Raw genomic sequence first — 17,082 nt, 5'->3', positions numbered from 1 at the left:
ATCGCTAAGATATTTTTCTCTGCTGATATCATTTACTGATTTACTTTTAGGCATTCTTCAATTTCTGCAACACTGAGCTATTTTAGGTTAATCTTATAGCTTTTTTTTTTGCCAGCCTTTTCTAGAAGGATTCTGGGATCCTTTTAGCAGGGGAGGGTATTAGAAATTAAATTTGGGTGGCAGATATGCTCATGAAAATAAATTTATATTGTCAAGATGTCAGTTCACAACTCTGAGCACTGGACTCAGCACAATTCCACACAAAATGCCAGCAAGTGCTTTGTTTCTATAAACAAATTTATTCTAAAGTATATTTATATAGAAAGTGGAAAAGAACATAAAGCCAACTCAATATGGATGAAGTGAGTCAATTGACTAGCCATACCTCACTTTAAAACTCACTATAAAGTTATAGTAAAATAGTCAGTTTGACATTAGTTTAAAAAATGACTCGATAAAAGCAACAGGATAGAGGGTCTTGCAGCACACCTATACAACGCAAATATAAGTAACTTTCCTACATGATTAATCAAGAAGCAAAGAACATTCAATGGAGAGTAATCCTTCAACATTTGTCCTGGAACAGTGCAATAACCATAAGCAAAACAATTTAGACACACCTTATATCTATAAAAATTAAATCAAAGTGCTGTATCTAAACATAAAATACACTATAAATCTTTTACAAGATAATATAAGAGAGAAATCCAGGTGTTTTAATTAGGTTTCTATTGTGGTGGTAAAACAGCATGAGCAAAAGCAACTTGAGGAGGAAAGGGTTTATATCATCTCACAGTTTGTAGTCCACCATCTGGAGGTAAGAACTAAAGAAGAATCCATGAGGGGTGATGTTCACTGTCTTGCTAGTATGTTACCTTGTAGTTTTGCTTTTGTTTGTTTTAATGTTTCTTAATACAACACGGGGTGTGATTCATTAGCCCAATAAGGTATCCCAATGGAATATGCTAAAATGAAAACTCCTTGGGCTCAGGAGGTGCTCAGTGTGGAAAGCACTTGCTGCAGGAAGTTTGAGGACTGGGGTTTGCATCTCCTGCTCCACTGAAAATGCTGTGTAGGCATGAGGTCACCTGTTATCCAACCATCAGGAGACAGTGAATAAGCTGACAGCAAAACTAACCAAACCAGAGAGCTCTGAGTTCAAGTGAGAGACCCTACCTCAATGTAGGAGATGGAGAACAATGAAAAAAGAGACCTTACATCATCCTCTGGTTCCAGATGTGTGTGTACCACAGGGTCTTCCATCTTGCACACGCTTCTGCATGCATACATGTACTCACATACATCTGAACACACACATGCATATCAGACACATGTACAAGCAAAAATTAAAACCTTTCTAAAGATGAAAAACAATATCAAAAGAATGAAAATGATGGGCCCATACAGGGGGCTAAAAATTTCAAAGTATAAATGTAATAAGTACAAACGATACATAATACAAAAGACGTTTTAAAATGCAACAGAAATAGGCAAGTGGCCTAATAAAATAAGGGCAAACATCTGAATAAATACACATACATTTTCTAAGAAGATATTGGAATGGAAAACAAACATGCAAAGTTATGCAACATTGCATGTGACTGGTGAATCATACATTAAAAATACCTTAAGTATCACCGGACATCAGTCACAATGCCAATTGCTAGTAATGCTCATGCAACACAGACACAGAGAAAGGACTCTCAGTTTCTGGGGAAAATAACAATAAAACTGGTCCAGACATAATAATAGTTGTTATCATATGATCATTATGCTTTTTTTTAAAGCTACTATCCCAAATGATCTGCTCTTATGTCATACAGTAGTTTTCACTTGAATTTATAGCAGTTTTTTCATAATTGATTTTTTCAAAACTTGGAAACAACCAAGATGTCCCTGGACAGGTAAATAGATGAGAAGATCATAGCACATCCGTCATCCACACAACAGGCTATTACTCAGTGATAAAAGCAATGTGCCAGGCTGGGGTGTAGATTAGCTGTGGGGCACTGGCCCATTTTATACAAGATTGTGCGTGGATCCTTGGCAATGCAACAAGAAAGGAGGTACTAAGACAGAGAGGAAGAGAAAAAGGAAGAGAGGAAGAAGAGGAAGAGAAGGAAAATGAAGGGAGAAGAATTAGAGGAGAGGAACTGTCAAGCTGTGAGAAGATACACTGGAATCGGAAATGTTTTTTTGCTAAGTGAAAAGGATATAGAGAAAGTGCTACATCCTGCCTGGTTCTAACCATGTAACCACAAGACATCCTGGATAAAGCTTATTACCCATATTGGAGGCACATAAATGCCTTCCATTTTGGGGGAGAAGAGGAATAAACAAATCCAAATAATTCTGCTAAGATGGTCTAATGGTGAGTCTGAGAAATTCTGCATTTGTCAAAATGTATGGTGCTGGACAACTCCTCAGAGTGAACTACACTGCTAGCTAGAGACTAGTTACCAAGACTGCATCCATATTGACTCATCAGTTAGGACACAAGAACAACTCTAATCCAAGACATTAATCACAGGGATATCTATGTGGGAGGTTGGCAGAAAGGAGCTATGGGACCTCTGCTCCTGCAAATTTTTCCTGTGAACTTGAAACTTGTCTAAAAACCAAAATCTTTTAGCAGGACAACAGCACAAACTCACTACATATCACTAGGATAGCTGCACTCACGAGGATGGATAATAACAGGCCTTAGCAGAGTTGCTAGAAAACACCCCCCCCCCCCTTGTATATTGATTGTGTGCATGGAAAATGGTGTGAACACTTTTTGTAAACTATCTGTTCATGTAAAGGCTAGACATGAAGTTATCAGAAGACCCAGCATTCCCAGTCCTGGGAGCATAAGTCATAACAGGCAAAATGGTTTCATTTAGAGTAGATAAATAAAATGATATGGCACCCGTGCAATGGAATAAAAAAAAACAAACAAACAACGTTACAACATGGAGAGACTTTGAAAACACGATTCTTAGTAAAACAAGCCAGCCAGAAATGACTACACATTGCATAATCCCTTTTATACAAAATGTCCAGCACAAGAGTGTCTGAAGAGAAAGAAAGCAGGGAGGAGAGAGAAATGGAAAGAATTGTTAATGAGTGTGGGGTTTATGTCAGTCATAGTGAAATGTGGACTGAGAGAATGGTGCTGGACATACAGCCGTGACTTCACTAACATTATTGTATTACATACTTGAAACATGTACGCATGCTAAAATTATCTGTCATGAAAGTCCGTACTACAGACATACACTCACACATTCACATAAAAAGTGCATGCCACCCCCAAGTAATACACCTTCAGCTTAATTCTGTGCGTTTAATTTGTTCAGTTTCAATACTTTTGAGCTTCAGGAAAGTCTTATGTACTTGGAATTAAGGGGGGAACTCCCTAGAATATTCTTCCTACCTCTTTTTTTTTAAATAGAATATATTTCCAATGTTTCAAAGCTTTGAAACCTAGTTTATGGATTTATATTGCTTCATTTTCATATCCTCTTTCCTCCGTAAGAAAAGTCATAGCTAGCTCTTGGGCTTCCCAGAAGAAAGTTATTACATGCCTTGGAATAGTAACAATTATTGCTACACTTTGCAAGATCTTTACAGTATCTATGGCTTTATGTGCAGCATTAACTTTTGCAGTAACTGTGAGGTAGATACATCATTACTGCTTGAGGCAAGGAAGAAGAGTCTTAGAGGAATTAATGACTCTGATATGGCGATGCCAATCCCATCTGTATTCAAAACCAGGATACCCTATAACCCTCTAAACAAACATTACAACTTTATTAGAATTTTTAAATGGTCTTCTCTCTTGGTTCATTTTCTGTTATTACAGCAAAGTATCTGAGTCTGGGCAACTTTTTACACAAAGTTATATGACACAATTTTGGTGACTGCTAACAGCATGAGGTGGGCATTTGGATAAGCTCCACCAGGCTGTCAAAGCATACCAGAGAAGTGAAAAAAGAAATAGCAATGTGCAGAAGGGATTGATGAAGTAACATTTGTCTTGGTGTGTCTGAACCAGACACACAGACTTCACTAAGAGTATAAAGTCTGAATCAGGCATGGTGGTACATACCTGTGATCCCAGCACTCAGGGAGACAAAGACAGGCAGACCTCTGTGAATTCAAGGCCAGCCTGGTTTACAAAGCAGGACAGCGAGTCCAGGACAGCCAAGGCTATACAGAGAAACCCTATCTCAAATGAACAAACAAACAAACAAACACAGTATAAAATTTGGGGTTGGGAAGATGGTTCAGTGGTTTAAGCTCTTTAAAGTTATGCATTTGTCTTGGGGGATGAGGAAATATCTATCTGGGACATGAATGCTGCTGTCTCAAACAAGGGTCCTGAGGTCTTATCCTGTAATGGTCAATGTGGATTGCCAACTTGACCATCAAGAGCGCCACTGAGGCACACTGCCACTTGTGTCTGTGAGGGCATTTCCAGAAAGGATTAACTGGAGGAGGAAAGCAGCACCAGGTCAAGAGTGGAGGTCCATATGCACTTTTTCTGTTTGTTGCTACTGATGTGAGCAAGCACCCAGCATTTGCTCTGGGACCCACAGAGACACTTGTCATCAGGCCTTCTCTGCACAACATCTCAAACTGAGAGCCAAAATGAGCCTCAAGTTCTCTTATGTTCTGAGAAGCATCTAGAAAGACATGCAGTAATTTCTCAGAGACACACAGAGGTGTTCTAGCAAATACATGACTTCAAAGACAGATTTCAGTTTTTAGTTTTAGAGATAAAAAAAATACATTGAAATTAGCAGAAAAAGGAGTGCTCCCAATGAAACAAAATGAAGTAACTCTTATTTGGGAAACTAAACACTGGGCACAAAAACACCTTTATTAGTTTGCTGTATGTAGTGAAAGTGTTTTTGTTAGGGATTATATTTGAAGTTTTCCTAAACAGCATGTGTGGTGTGTTGATCTATCACAAGGCTGCAATTTTTGTTTCGCATTAAAGTGAAGGATAGCATGCACTTCTAATCCTAGGACCTGAAAGGCAGAGACAGGAGTGTCCCCTACAGGTCTAAGCTGATCTGGAAATGTTGTTTAGACAAGGACTACAGCAAGAGCTTGATTGAGAAAAAAAATAAAAAAAATAAAAACTTTAAAATATTAATTTATAGGCCATTATTGCCATCTGCTGGTTACATAGCTTAGTTGCATTTTTCATAAAAAGCACAAACCTTACTGAGCACTTTATTCAGAATACCTAGGAAATGGAAACAACCTAAATGTCCTTCAACTGAAGCCTAGGCTGTGAAAATGTGGTACATATACACTAAGAAATATTATTCACACATAAAAGAAAAATGATGTATTGAAATTTTCACATACACAGATAGAAGTAGAAAGATCTGAGGCTCCCAAAGCCCAGATGTGAGTATATATCCCGGAGCAATTGCAAAGAAACAAGAAAGTAAAAGTGGGTTTTGGTTAGTGGAGAAATAGAAAGGGAAATACCAGAGTACAAGTGGTCTGATGGGAGAAATTGGAAAATAAAGAGAGCTTTGATTAGAGAGAGAGGAAATAAATATAGGAGAGAGGAGGGTAAAACAAGAACAAGCTATCCAAAAATGTCATCAGGAATCATACTATAACTATATACCTAAAATGCCTATAATTAAGTTGGCATAAAAATAAGCATATATACTTAAATTGAAAAAAAAATCATCTGGGCTGACAATGCTTTCTCCAACAGCCAACAGCCATCTAACAAGAATCCAAACACCAGGCATGAGCAAACCCTCTTCTGAGTTGTGGGCAGGGATGTCGAAGACAGTCCCAAAAGCAATAGGTTATTATTGTTATTGCCCTTGGTCGTCTCCCAGAGATGGAAGGTATAAGTCTCTATTCCTGAAGGCACCATGCATTGCAGAGGCCCCAGACCTGGAAATGACCTGAATGCCTCCTGAAGACTAGACTTCATGGTACATAAGGTGCCACGCAAGCTTCCAAAGGAGAGAAATGCTTACAGTCCTACCCAGCTATGGTGCCTATGAACCACAACAATGAGCAGCATGGCAGGATAGCTTTACAGTAGTAGCACACACGCCTTAATGGTAACCACCTTGTCTTTGATCAGATTTAAGACCTTCGGTCCTGGAAACCTAGCCGACTACCCGGGACTAGTGAAATCAGGGATGCTGGAGGAGCTCACAACCACCACTTTACTAAATCAGCAAAACTCCTAACGGCATTCTAAATACTTGCCCTTTAACCCACAGAGAAGTGTACTCCTCACCCTCACCAGGGAAACTTGTCTTTGCAACGGAGACCATTACAGAAAACCACAAGTGATCAAAATGCAGACATGTGGAGCTTAGTCCCAAAGGGTACATCTAAAAAACACCTCCCTGACCTACGGATCAGGAATCACTGGGGAAGAGGGAGCAGGAAGATTGTAAGAGCCAGAGGAACAGAAAATTTGCCATGAGAAGCTACACCCATGAACTATCACCAATATAACTGCCTCAACATGAGCTGAACAAGAACAATGACAATAGACATGGCAAACTGGACAGGTCTCAGTCCTACACAAAGAACTGCAGCCAACTAAGGAATGCAGAAAGCAGGAAAAACAGCCTTCCACAGCAAAGAGCACAACAGTGCCAAACTGTCAACCCTGAAAACCTACATACAAGTAACATTACATAGACTGGGCAGGTTGTACCTATATAGTTAAGAATATATACATAAGCACATATATGTATATGTAAGTAACACAAATTAATGGAGAGGTCATGATTTTCTTTTATTTTAATTGCTTATTTTTGTGTCCTGTCTCTTGAGACTGGAGTTAGAGATGGATGCCAGCCATCATGTGGTTCCTGGGAATTGGACCCAGGTCCTCTGCAAGAACAGCAGATGCTCTTAAATTTCTAAGCCATATTTGCAACACAGTGAGGTCTCCACACAGTGAGGCCATGCATTTCAAAGAGAGCAAAGATGGGGTATTGGGAGGGTTTGGAGGGGGGAAAGAGAAGGCAGAAATATGAGTATAATTTTACAAAACACTAAAAATTGATTTAACCAAATAAGGAGGGGCACAGACAAGTTTTAGATATATAACTAGATAAGGCACATTTATGTAAGAGATTATCTTCCAAAACATGGGTGTGGTGTTTGAATGATAACACCCCATAGGCTCATATGTTTGATTGTTTGTTTCCCAGTTGGTAGCATTGTTTGGGAAGGCTTAGGAAGTGTGGGTTGTTGGAGGAGGTGTGGCCTTGTTGGAGGAGGTGTGGGGTCTGGGCTTTGAGATTTCAAAAGCCTAAGCCATGTCAGTTGACTTTATCTCTGCCGTGTGGTTATTTTCTCAATGTGTGAGTGCTGAGCTACAGTCCCAGTGGATGGCTGCTGCCGTGCTCTCCCCACCACAATGGTCAAGACTCCACTCTGTGACCCATACTCTCTTGAACCATGAACCCCAAATTAAATGCACTTTTATAAGTTGCCTTCCTCATAGTGTTTTGTTAAGACAGTAGAAAAGTAAGTAAGATAGACGTTGGTACCCAGAAGTGCTGTGTTGCTCTGACAGGCAGAGCATGCTGGTGTTTGGAGATAGGTGGAGTATTTGGGACTTTGGACTAAAAAGCAGTTGAATTCTGGGAGTTGGGTTTAGCAGGCTGTCCCAGGAGGAGCTTGGAAGACAGTGGTGCTGTGAACAGTGAGGACTGTGGAGGCTTAGTTCAAGAGGTTTCAGAGACGAACAGCATTAGCACCTTGGTTGCTAAGTCTTCTCCCTTGTTCTAAACATTTGCCTAGGCTAAATTGAAGAGTTTTAGACTAATTTCAGGACAGTTCCTTCTGCAAGGCTCACTACTCAGGTGACAAGTTGACATTAAAGCACAAGATAATAACTGAATATCGAACTGGATTCACATCAGGCCTATTTTTCTTTTAGCAAAATAGAAAATATCATCCTATTTCTTGGTAATACTAATATTCACTCAAAAAATGAATTAATGGCCTCGATACTGCATGACATGGGCAGTCCTATAACTCAGTGCTTGATGTTGAAGCTATCTGTAATTTTTCATTGACAATAAATAATAGCACAATGAATATCCATATGAAATTAATTTTAAAGAGTGAAAGGAGCTAAATTCCATTTTCAAGAGATGGGCCATAGGTAAGAACATTCTGCAGGGAATTGAAAAGACACCACAGGGGAAAGTTAACAAAATGGAAGAGGTAATCCCCACACTGCCTTTACTGCTGCGACACACTAAAATCTCAGACTAAAAATAAGATCTTACTGACTTTGTGTATTCTTTTAAGAATAGATTTTTGCTAGCTAAATACGGTGACAAAACTTTTAATCCCAGGATTAGGGAGGCTGAAAAAGGAAATTTAAGACCAATCTAGGCTACACAGTAAAGATGTTGTCTCAAATATACAAATATATATATATTGTGTGTGTGTGTTTGCCAAACACCAATACCTTGCATTTTTAGACTAGAAGTTGGGCAGACAAAATCTACAACTTGTTAAATTGTAAGCAAAGAATTATATTCCTGTTTTTCTATTTTCTGTGCACGGAGTAATAAACCATCTTAAGCAACAAACAGTGCCAGGAATGCTGAAATGCCTCGTGAGAAAAAAATTTATAAAACAACAAATTAATAGCAACAGCACTGAATTGTTTCGAATGTGTTGGATTTAGATTAGTGAACAGATGAATAAAACCACCAATGAGCACTCTAGATCTTAAATGGCGGCATAATTAATGTGGACTAGAGAAAGGGTTAGAAGACAGAATTCAAATGGGCTGGAAAAAAACATAGGATGGAGAGAGAGAGAGAGAGAGAGAGAGAGAGAGAGAGAGAGAGAGAGAGAGAGAGAGAGAGAGAGAAAGAGAGAGAGAGAGAAGAGCTACGGGTTCTCCAGGTGTGGACCTCACTTGCAACCACGGGAAGAGCTGTGTCCAGAAAAATGGGAATTAGAGTCGAAAAGGTAGGTTGGGAAATATTACTGACGGTATTACCGAACGTACTTCATTGACTCAGTGAAGTCCTAAAGTGTATGGAGGTAAGTGTACCGCCAAACAGACTGCCATGAGACCCGGCACCGTGGTCTCTGTAGTCCTCCATGGGGACTCTGAGGCCAGGACTGCCTTTCTTTGGTTCAGGGCGGCTTCTAGTTTAGGGAGGTGTTGAACGCGTGGAGACCCACCCTTCTCCCGGTCAGGAGCTGAGCAGCAACTTTGTTGGAACAGAGAGCATTAAAGAATGAGCTACTGAGCTCTGCCCTAGCAGCAGAAAACCTGGTGAAGCCCAACGCCCAGGCCCTGGGGCAGGCTACAGAGCTCGCAAGCCCTGCTCGCGCGCGCGGGGATTGCACGCGAATAGCGCAAGGCTGCCCGGACCATCCTGGCCTCACGGTCGCCATGACGACGAGGCTGCCGGCAACGGCGGCGGGGGCTGGTCGTTGAGGCTGCTAGGTGAGTCCGGCCCCCGGACCTCGCCCTGCGGTGAGCCAGCTCCATCCGTCCATCCACCTGAACGCGGACTATGAGAAGATGGTGGGACCGACGAGGAGTAAGCTCAGGGAAGCGAGCCCCAACCCGCCGCAGTCCTCCCGCTCGGTGCAGACGAGGCGGAGGCAGGGCGCAGGGACGGCGGAGCCCCCGCCGGAGCGCGCTGCGCCGCAGGAGAGGCCCAAGAGGTCGCTGTTGCCGCCTTTCTTCCTTAGCAACAGGAGGAGCCAGCCCGGGGGCGCCCGTAACAACCCGCCGCGGAGGATCCGAAATATGAACGCGCAAAATTACTTTCATCTGGAAGAGGCCACCAAGCTCCTCCTTTTAGGCCGCTTCCAATTCCTCCACACTCTCCTGGACCACTTCCGCGAAAAGGTGCAGGCGCTGCAGATTCACCGCTTCTCCCACAAGACCCTCTTTGGCTTAGGTGAGCAGAGCCTACTCGGAGTACTCCAGCCCGGGCCAGGCAGCATGTCTCAGCCTACAGACCTAGGGTTTGCTTGGGTGTTGGAAATCTGGTCCTTCAGTGCTTCGGCAAGAGTTGGTGCAGAGACCCGAGAATCGCGTGCCAGGAACTCTGAGCCATCTGGTTCCTGTTTTAAACTACCTTTATGGGATATCCCCCCCCCCCGTCCCCCGACTTTAGTGGTCCTCTGCATGTCAACAAAAAGTTATCCGAATCAGAGCAGCCAGTTAACACAAGTGTGTAGAAATGTCTTCCGGACAAAGTTGTGTTTCTTTGTATTTTAAATAAAAAAGTTTCTTAGCTGAGCTCACTGACCATGGAGGAAGCAGGGGCGTAGACAGTGTATGACCCCTGCTGTTGCGCTCCTGCTTGCGTCCTGCTGAGCTTTAATGCCCAGGATGTTTCCGTGTAAGCACTTCCCCCGTTTATACCGCTTATTTTCTGTGGCTTATGAGGCAACTTCAATGTTGCTGCTGTGTGCTGTTTGAGCGGAGAGCACGGGCAGACCAGCTGCTGATATAAACTGAGAAGCAAACACCCCACCATAGGCTACTTGGCTGCTGCTGTAAAAGTAAGATGAGTTGCTCCACTGAAGTGTTAATAACAGTAATTAAGGAGCAATTGAAATTCATATTTGGATTTCCGTCCGGCGTCCGGCGTTGATGCCCCAGCAGGTCCATGTCCCATCCACAGTCAACAAGGGGTGCTTTCCCAAGTCCAAGCTCCAGTGTACTGACCTGGGGCACATGGGAGTTAACCTCTGAATGGCTAGTGAAATGATGGCTGGCTTTCATGACTGTACGAGAGTTCGGGAGACAGTTAATAGAAGGATGCTATATCAGAGAGGACTTTCAGAAAATGACGGAACCCAAGTTCCAGCAAAGAGCTAATATTCGGATGTGTGGGGCTGAGAATGTGTGTGTGTGTGTGTGTGTGTGAGAGAGAGAGAGAGAGAGAGAGAGAGAGAGAGAGAGAGAGAGAGAGATGCTGACAGAATGTCAGGATCCAAGTCCTAACAGTAAGACAGCATGGTATGAAAACAAAATTGAGATGAAAGGAGGAGGCTCTTGGGAGCAGCCTCACAGAGTCCAACTCAGTTTTGGTTGTGATCATTTGAATTCTTTCTGTGTGAAGGCACAGATTCTTTTCTTTCTTTAAAGTACTTTTACATTTTTATTTTTTTATTTAATAGAATTACATCATTTCTCCCCTCCCTTTTATTTCCACTAACCCTCTCATGCTTCCCCCTTGCTCTCCTCCAATTCATGATCTCTTTCTCTTTAGATGTTGTTAAATGCACACACACACACACACACACACACACACACTCCTGAGTATATAAATACAGCCATCTCAGTTCCTATAATGTTACTTGTATGTATGGTTTCAGAGATGACCATTTGATACTAAATAACCAGTTGGTGTGCTGTTCCCTGGAAAGGCTTCTTCTTTGAAACTTCATGAAATATTATAACAAACTGTTGACTTTACATATAAATAATGGTATATAAATATATATTTAAAACATGGATTGTTCATGTTAAAGAGAACAGTCCATGGCGTTTGGTCACTGCGTGATGTTGTTAATGAGTGGCTTTTTTTTTTAACCTTGGAAAGCTGCTTGATCAGAATGTGCTTTTGAGATTATGTAGGTTGCAGTGTATGCTGTGGACTGGAAATGGACTGAGAAATAGTCGGAAAATTCTTACTAGGACCAGGCCACAATGGTCTAAATGATAGCAGCAGCAGTAGGGATGGAGAGAAGAGGCTGATAGAGAAGGTAGCTGATGAGATTGAAGAGGATGCAGAGGGGGCAGGAAGGTAATGAAGCCAACGATTTGGGCATTGTCCACATTTAGGTGAAAATTGAAGCATTAGATCATAAGGCGATAGCCAAGGCGAACACCAATGAACAGAAGGGAAAAGGGAAGACTAAAGATATTTGTGGAAAACTTTTAAGATTAATTTTAATAGACAAGTGGGAAAGAAACACTGAGACATATAGAAATACATATCTTTTGTGGGATGTGTTGCAGGAGGAGGATGAGGGATAGGAACAATTTTTGTGGACCCTATTTGGAAAGATAGGTGGATCGATCCCATATTTGACCTTTTATATTTGTGTGTGTGTGTGTGTGTGTGTGTGTATGTGTGTGTGTGTTGGAGGTGTGTGTGCACCCTACTGCCCACACATACAAAACCCAGGGCAGGATGTTGGGCTGTGTTGTTCAGTCACTCTCTACCATGCTTGCTTGAGATAAGTTCTCCTGTTGAAATGTAAGCTCAACATTCAGTCTAGGTTGGCTGGCCAGTGACCTCTCAGAATCTGCTTGTCATCACCGTGGTTTACATAATATGTAGCCATGCCTCGCTTTATCACACGGGTCCTGGGGATTTGAACTTAGGTCCTCATGCTTGCAGAACAAGTTTTCTTACCCCCTGAAGCATTCTCCTTCATCTTTTTATTTTAAAAATGTAATTTTAAATATTTTCAGTATATATCATTAACGGGAGACTGGGAAAGAAGAAATAAATGCAGTTGATTAGAAGAGTCTCTGTCATTGTTAAGCAAACTATCACAGGACATGTTTTTTTTTTTTTTCAGTTGAAGGTTATAAAGTTTTTTCAAAGTGGTGCAGAGAACATTTGCATTTTTGTGCTGTGAGGGACTGTATAGTCTCAACTGAATCATTGTTTTTATAACCTTTTGAAAATATAACGAACATTTTTAGTTTGAAGATGATACAAAAGCAGGCCATGGATTACAGTTTGGCCATTCTGATATAACATAAGCAAATATGAGAAGAATTTAAGATTAGTCCAGCATGGCCTTGTTATATAGGCAAAGAGGAATACGGTTGGGGTTTTCAACATGACAATTTTATGTTGCTTCATTGAATTACTTTGCATTTATTCTGTTAGCCAAGGTGAGTAGTTTTAAAATTATTTTTAGGAAGTTAATGTTGGTGGCTTATTGAGGTATCTTGCCAAGCATTTGCAGGACAGCCATGGAAATGCTACCACAATGTCTCTGTGGGGCTTCTGCAGTAGTTGATTGAGTTGGGAAATTATCAAAGTCAACTTTTTCAAAACTTTGGAAATTAGTGAAAGCTTTTTTGATGAAAGAGCATTCATTCAGAGAGAGCCAATGGGTCTCTTTAAGAAGCAGGACTCTGTAGCATTTAACTTGATCTGCCCCCAGCCACCATTGCCATCCTTGTTCTCAGCTGCATGATGTCCTTGAGAACAAACAACTTCCTGGTCACTATGGTTATAGTTCTACAGGAAGCTGCATACCCAGAGCAGCGCGGAATTGGACCTGTTCCTCATTTGCGGTGAGCCTCATGTGTGGGACTCATCCTGGCCCTTGTAGGTGCCTAGATCCAGGTGTTCATCAGGACCTGGCAATTCTTCAGGGCCTGAATAACACAGCTCAGGATGCAAGTACGTGGCTGAACAAGTGCTTTCCTGCACTTGACTGTATTCTGATGAGTGCAAGGGACAGTGTTCTAGGCTGGCTTTCGTGTGTAAGAGAGTCCTTTCTGAAAGAATCTTACCTGGGCATACTGCATATGCTTTAAAACATTTTATATAAAGGTAAGAGAGAAGAAGAAACAACAGAGAATCATACTGAAAAATTACAGGAAGTGGGTCAAGCCACCCGGTTCTTCACTCTCCCAAATGCTCTAAGAGAGATATGGAAGGCTTCCGGGTGCTTCCTTCCTGCAGGGGTGCATGGTTCAGTTTGCTCCACATCCTTCTGTGCTGTTTTCCTGGCCCACGTAGACAGAAGCAGTTGGCCATACTGCTCAGTGAGCTCTTACCCTAGGCTTGCGGTGCATTTGAAGCGCTTATTTTAAAGGCATTTAATCACAAAGCCGTTTTTAATTATTTCTTTTTTTTCTTTTCTTTTTTCCAGCTGCCTTTGTGGGGATTTTGCACTGGTAAGATATTTTGTCTCAGCTTGAATTACTTAGAAATATGTGGGTTAACTTTTGCCACTGCTGCTTGTAAGTAGGGAAACCACACCCCCCGGCTGTGTTGTCAAAACAGCGCCAGCTGTGCCACCTTGCGCCTATGCATGGCTTTTGTAAAAAGTACTCGTGCACAGCCGCAGTGCAGATGCCCCTGGGGGATAGCAATGTACGAATTAAACTATTTTTATTATTTTAAGGTTAAAAGATATTTTACGTGTATAGGCGTTCTGTCTGCATGTATGTTTGTGCGTCACGTGTACGCTCATGGAGGTCATCTGAGGGCATCAGAGTCCCCTGGAGCTAGAGTTTGAAGCAGTGGTGAGCTGCCACGTGGATGTTGGGTCACCATAACTGCCAACCCATCTCCCCAGTCCCACAAAGGACACGCTACTGTGTTTCTTTAAGTAGCTCCCCTTCCCACAGGGTTCTCAGTTTCTCCCACCTAAAGCCTTCATTATCCACACGTTATTGTTGAGCTGAGTTTAGAGGTAAGAGCTTAGAAACTCCCACACCCTAAAACACAGAGAAGAAGACAACATTTACCTTTTCTCTGAACTGGAAATAGTGCTGCACTCTGTCATTCCAGCACACGGAGGCCGAGGTGGAAGGATTGTGAGTTTGAGGCTAGCCAGGGCTGCCGAGGGAGACCCTGCCCCAAGATAAGCAAACGCATTTCTGCAGTGGTCCAGCAGAAATGCTTCGAGCCTGGTGCTGGCACTCTATTCTGTAAGAAACTGATTTTAAAAATCATGTGTAAGTCATACTTTCATCTGGAATACCTGCATTGCGACCTGGGCTCAGGCTCTATACCTGTAGGAAGTTCAGGGTCCACCTTGTTTCCTGGGTGGTGTTGCTCCGCCATCTCATCTGTGTGGCAATTTTGACATGGACACTGAGGCTGGACCAGGAGGAGCCATTTCTTCACACTGTTGGTTCTCTGGCAAAGGACCTGCATGTAAATCCAGGAGAGAAAGGATGTTGACATATGGACTTGTGGTTTTAACGTTGTTGGAAAGTGTTTATAAAGTGAGGGTAGCACATTTCCTGACCATGATTAATTTTACCATGTGTGCCCATTTGTTACCAGCAACAGCTGCTGCATTTCACTGCTAATATACCTTCAAGTACAGTCCTGTGCGAAACTTAAAAAGTCATTTTCTAAAATACGGACTTATCTTCATTTAAAATTACCTTATTCAAAAGTGATTTTATTTAAATTATATTTGAAATGCTTTTTTATTTCTATTTTTTTAATATTAATCACAGGTTATTTACTTTGTATCCCAGCCGTAGCCCCCTCCCTCATTCCCATCCAATCCTACCCTCCCTTCCTCACCTCCTCCCTGTCCCTTTCCAAGTCCACTGCTAGGGGAGGTCCTCCTCCCCTTCCATCTGGCTCTAGCTTATCAGGTGTCTTCAGGATTGGCTGCCATGTCCTCCTCTGTGGCCAAGCAAGGCTGTTCCTCCCTTGGATTGGGGGGTAAGGTAAAGCAGCCAGTCCTTGAGTTCATGTCAGAAATAGTTCCTGTTCCCCTTACTAGGAAAACCCACTTGGATACTGAGTTACCATGGGCTACATCCGAGCAGGGGTTCTAGGTTATATCCATACATGGTCCTTGGTTGGAGAAACAGTCTCATAGAGGACCCCCGTGCCCTGACATATTTCGTCCTTGTGGAGCTCCTGTCCTCTCCCGGTCATACTAACTCCCCCTTCTTTCATATGATTCCCTGCACTCTACCGAAGGCTTGGTTATGAGTCTCAGCATCTGCTTTGATACGCTGCTAGGTAGAGGCCCTCTGTAGTAGGCTCCTGTCCTGTTTCTTGTTTTCTCCTACCTCCCATGTCCATCCCATTTGTCTTTGAAATGCTTTTTAATAGTTTCAAAAGTACTTCCCAAACCTGGCTTACCGGAACCACTCCTGCAACACGACAAAACACACAGCCCTTCTTGTGTTCTTAAGGAAGATGAAACAGAGGGTACCACAGGAATTTCAGATATGCAACTACATGTAAAAATGAAGTTAAACAATTTGGAGGGTATGCTATGCTGAACAATAAATGCTAAAAACATACAAGTTCATAAGTAAATTGTAAAATCATGTCAACATTTATTATAAAACTTGTTTTCATTTTTATGGCTTTCTGAATTCTGAAACTGTTTTAGTGTTGGTCTTGAAGACTATTCTTATGATATCTTTATTTTCCCCTTAGGATACACTTAGTAACACTTTTTGAAAATGACCGTCATTTTTCTCACCTCTCATCTTTAGAACGGGAGATGACGTTTCGCACGGAAATGGTTAAGTTCTTTCTTCTAATTAATTTGTACTTTAAGAATAGTGAAACAGTACGGTAGAAATTTAACAGGAACAGAAATGAATTTTGGGTGAATTTCATTGCTTTTATGCCCTTCCTGTGTATGTTTGTTAGTACACTATAAACTTTGGCCACTGTTTATTCATTTTCCCCCAATAATCCTCTTGAAGTATTTAAGTTCAGAGGTTGAATATATTATCAGTGCTTGCATAGCCCTTGAATACTTCAAAGGTCTTATTTCCAAGGATGGCACATAAGCTACTATAAAATAAAAAGCATAGCTGTGGCAATATGGGCTTTGGTGACAGGCACTGGATGCAAACAGCAGTTGTGTGCTTGATTTCTGGCCAGTTGTCTCTGACTCTCCGCTACACAGAAATCAAGTCAGACTTACAGGGCTGTGGTGAGAATGACAAGAGAAGTTACTGGAAGCACACATTGTAGCATCTGGCATAACAGTAGCTTATTATCAACAAAAATCATTTTTATATTGTTTCCCTAAATATAGACATTTGTATGTTAGGTATCTTTTAGTTGTCGTATTGCTGTGTTGTCTTTGTGAGCTGAAAGAAAAACTAAAGCTCATGGGAAAACTAAAACTAAAGCTCATTGGAAAGAAGCCTGAACTCAGAAGCCCCAACATACCAACACTAAAGCAGTCTCAGGAAGCGGGAAGCAGTGTAGAATTTCTAGTCTCGGAACTTGTTACACGATCTTTGTTTGATATCTCTGCAAGGCCTGCTTTTTTTCTCAAGGGAACCAGAGCATTGGATCTGGGGAGTAGGAGAGGGGGCTGAGAGAAGTGGGGGGA

The 17,082-nt window shown here is 41.8% G+C and overlaps 1 protein-coding gene across 1 annotated transcript in view; it reads left to right on the top strand.

Annotated features, from left to right (window-relative positions):
- The first annotated feature begins 9,370 nt into the window (after positions 1 to 9,370).
- Positions 9,371 to 17,082, top strand: part of Dpy19l2 (dpy-19 like 2) — a 129,199-nt gene continuing 121,487 nt past the window's right edge. Inside the window, exons 1-3 of the mRNA XM_060371069.1 lie at positions 9,371 to 9,938; positions 13,897 to 13,921; positions 16,167 to 16,254. Of these exons, the coding sequence (XP_060227052.1) occupies positions 9,554 to 9,938; positions 13,897 to 13,921; positions 16,167 to 16,254 (498 nt within the window). The 5' untranslated portion in view covers positions 9,371 to 9,553. The remainder of the gene's footprint in view (positions 9,939 to 13,896; positions 13,922 to 16,166; positions 16,255 to 17,082) is intronic.

This window comes from Meriones unguiculatus, chromosome 1, assembly GCF_030254825.1.
Source record: "Meriones unguiculatus strain TT.TT164.6M chromosome 1, Bangor_MerUng_6.1, whole genome shotgun sequence".
Classification (NCBI taxonomy): Eukaryota; Metazoa; Chordata; class Mammalia; order Rodentia; family Muridae; genus Meriones; species Meriones unguiculatus.
Note: the sequence above shows the minus strand (reverse complement) of the source record. Positions and strands in the feature narration are given on the sequence as shown.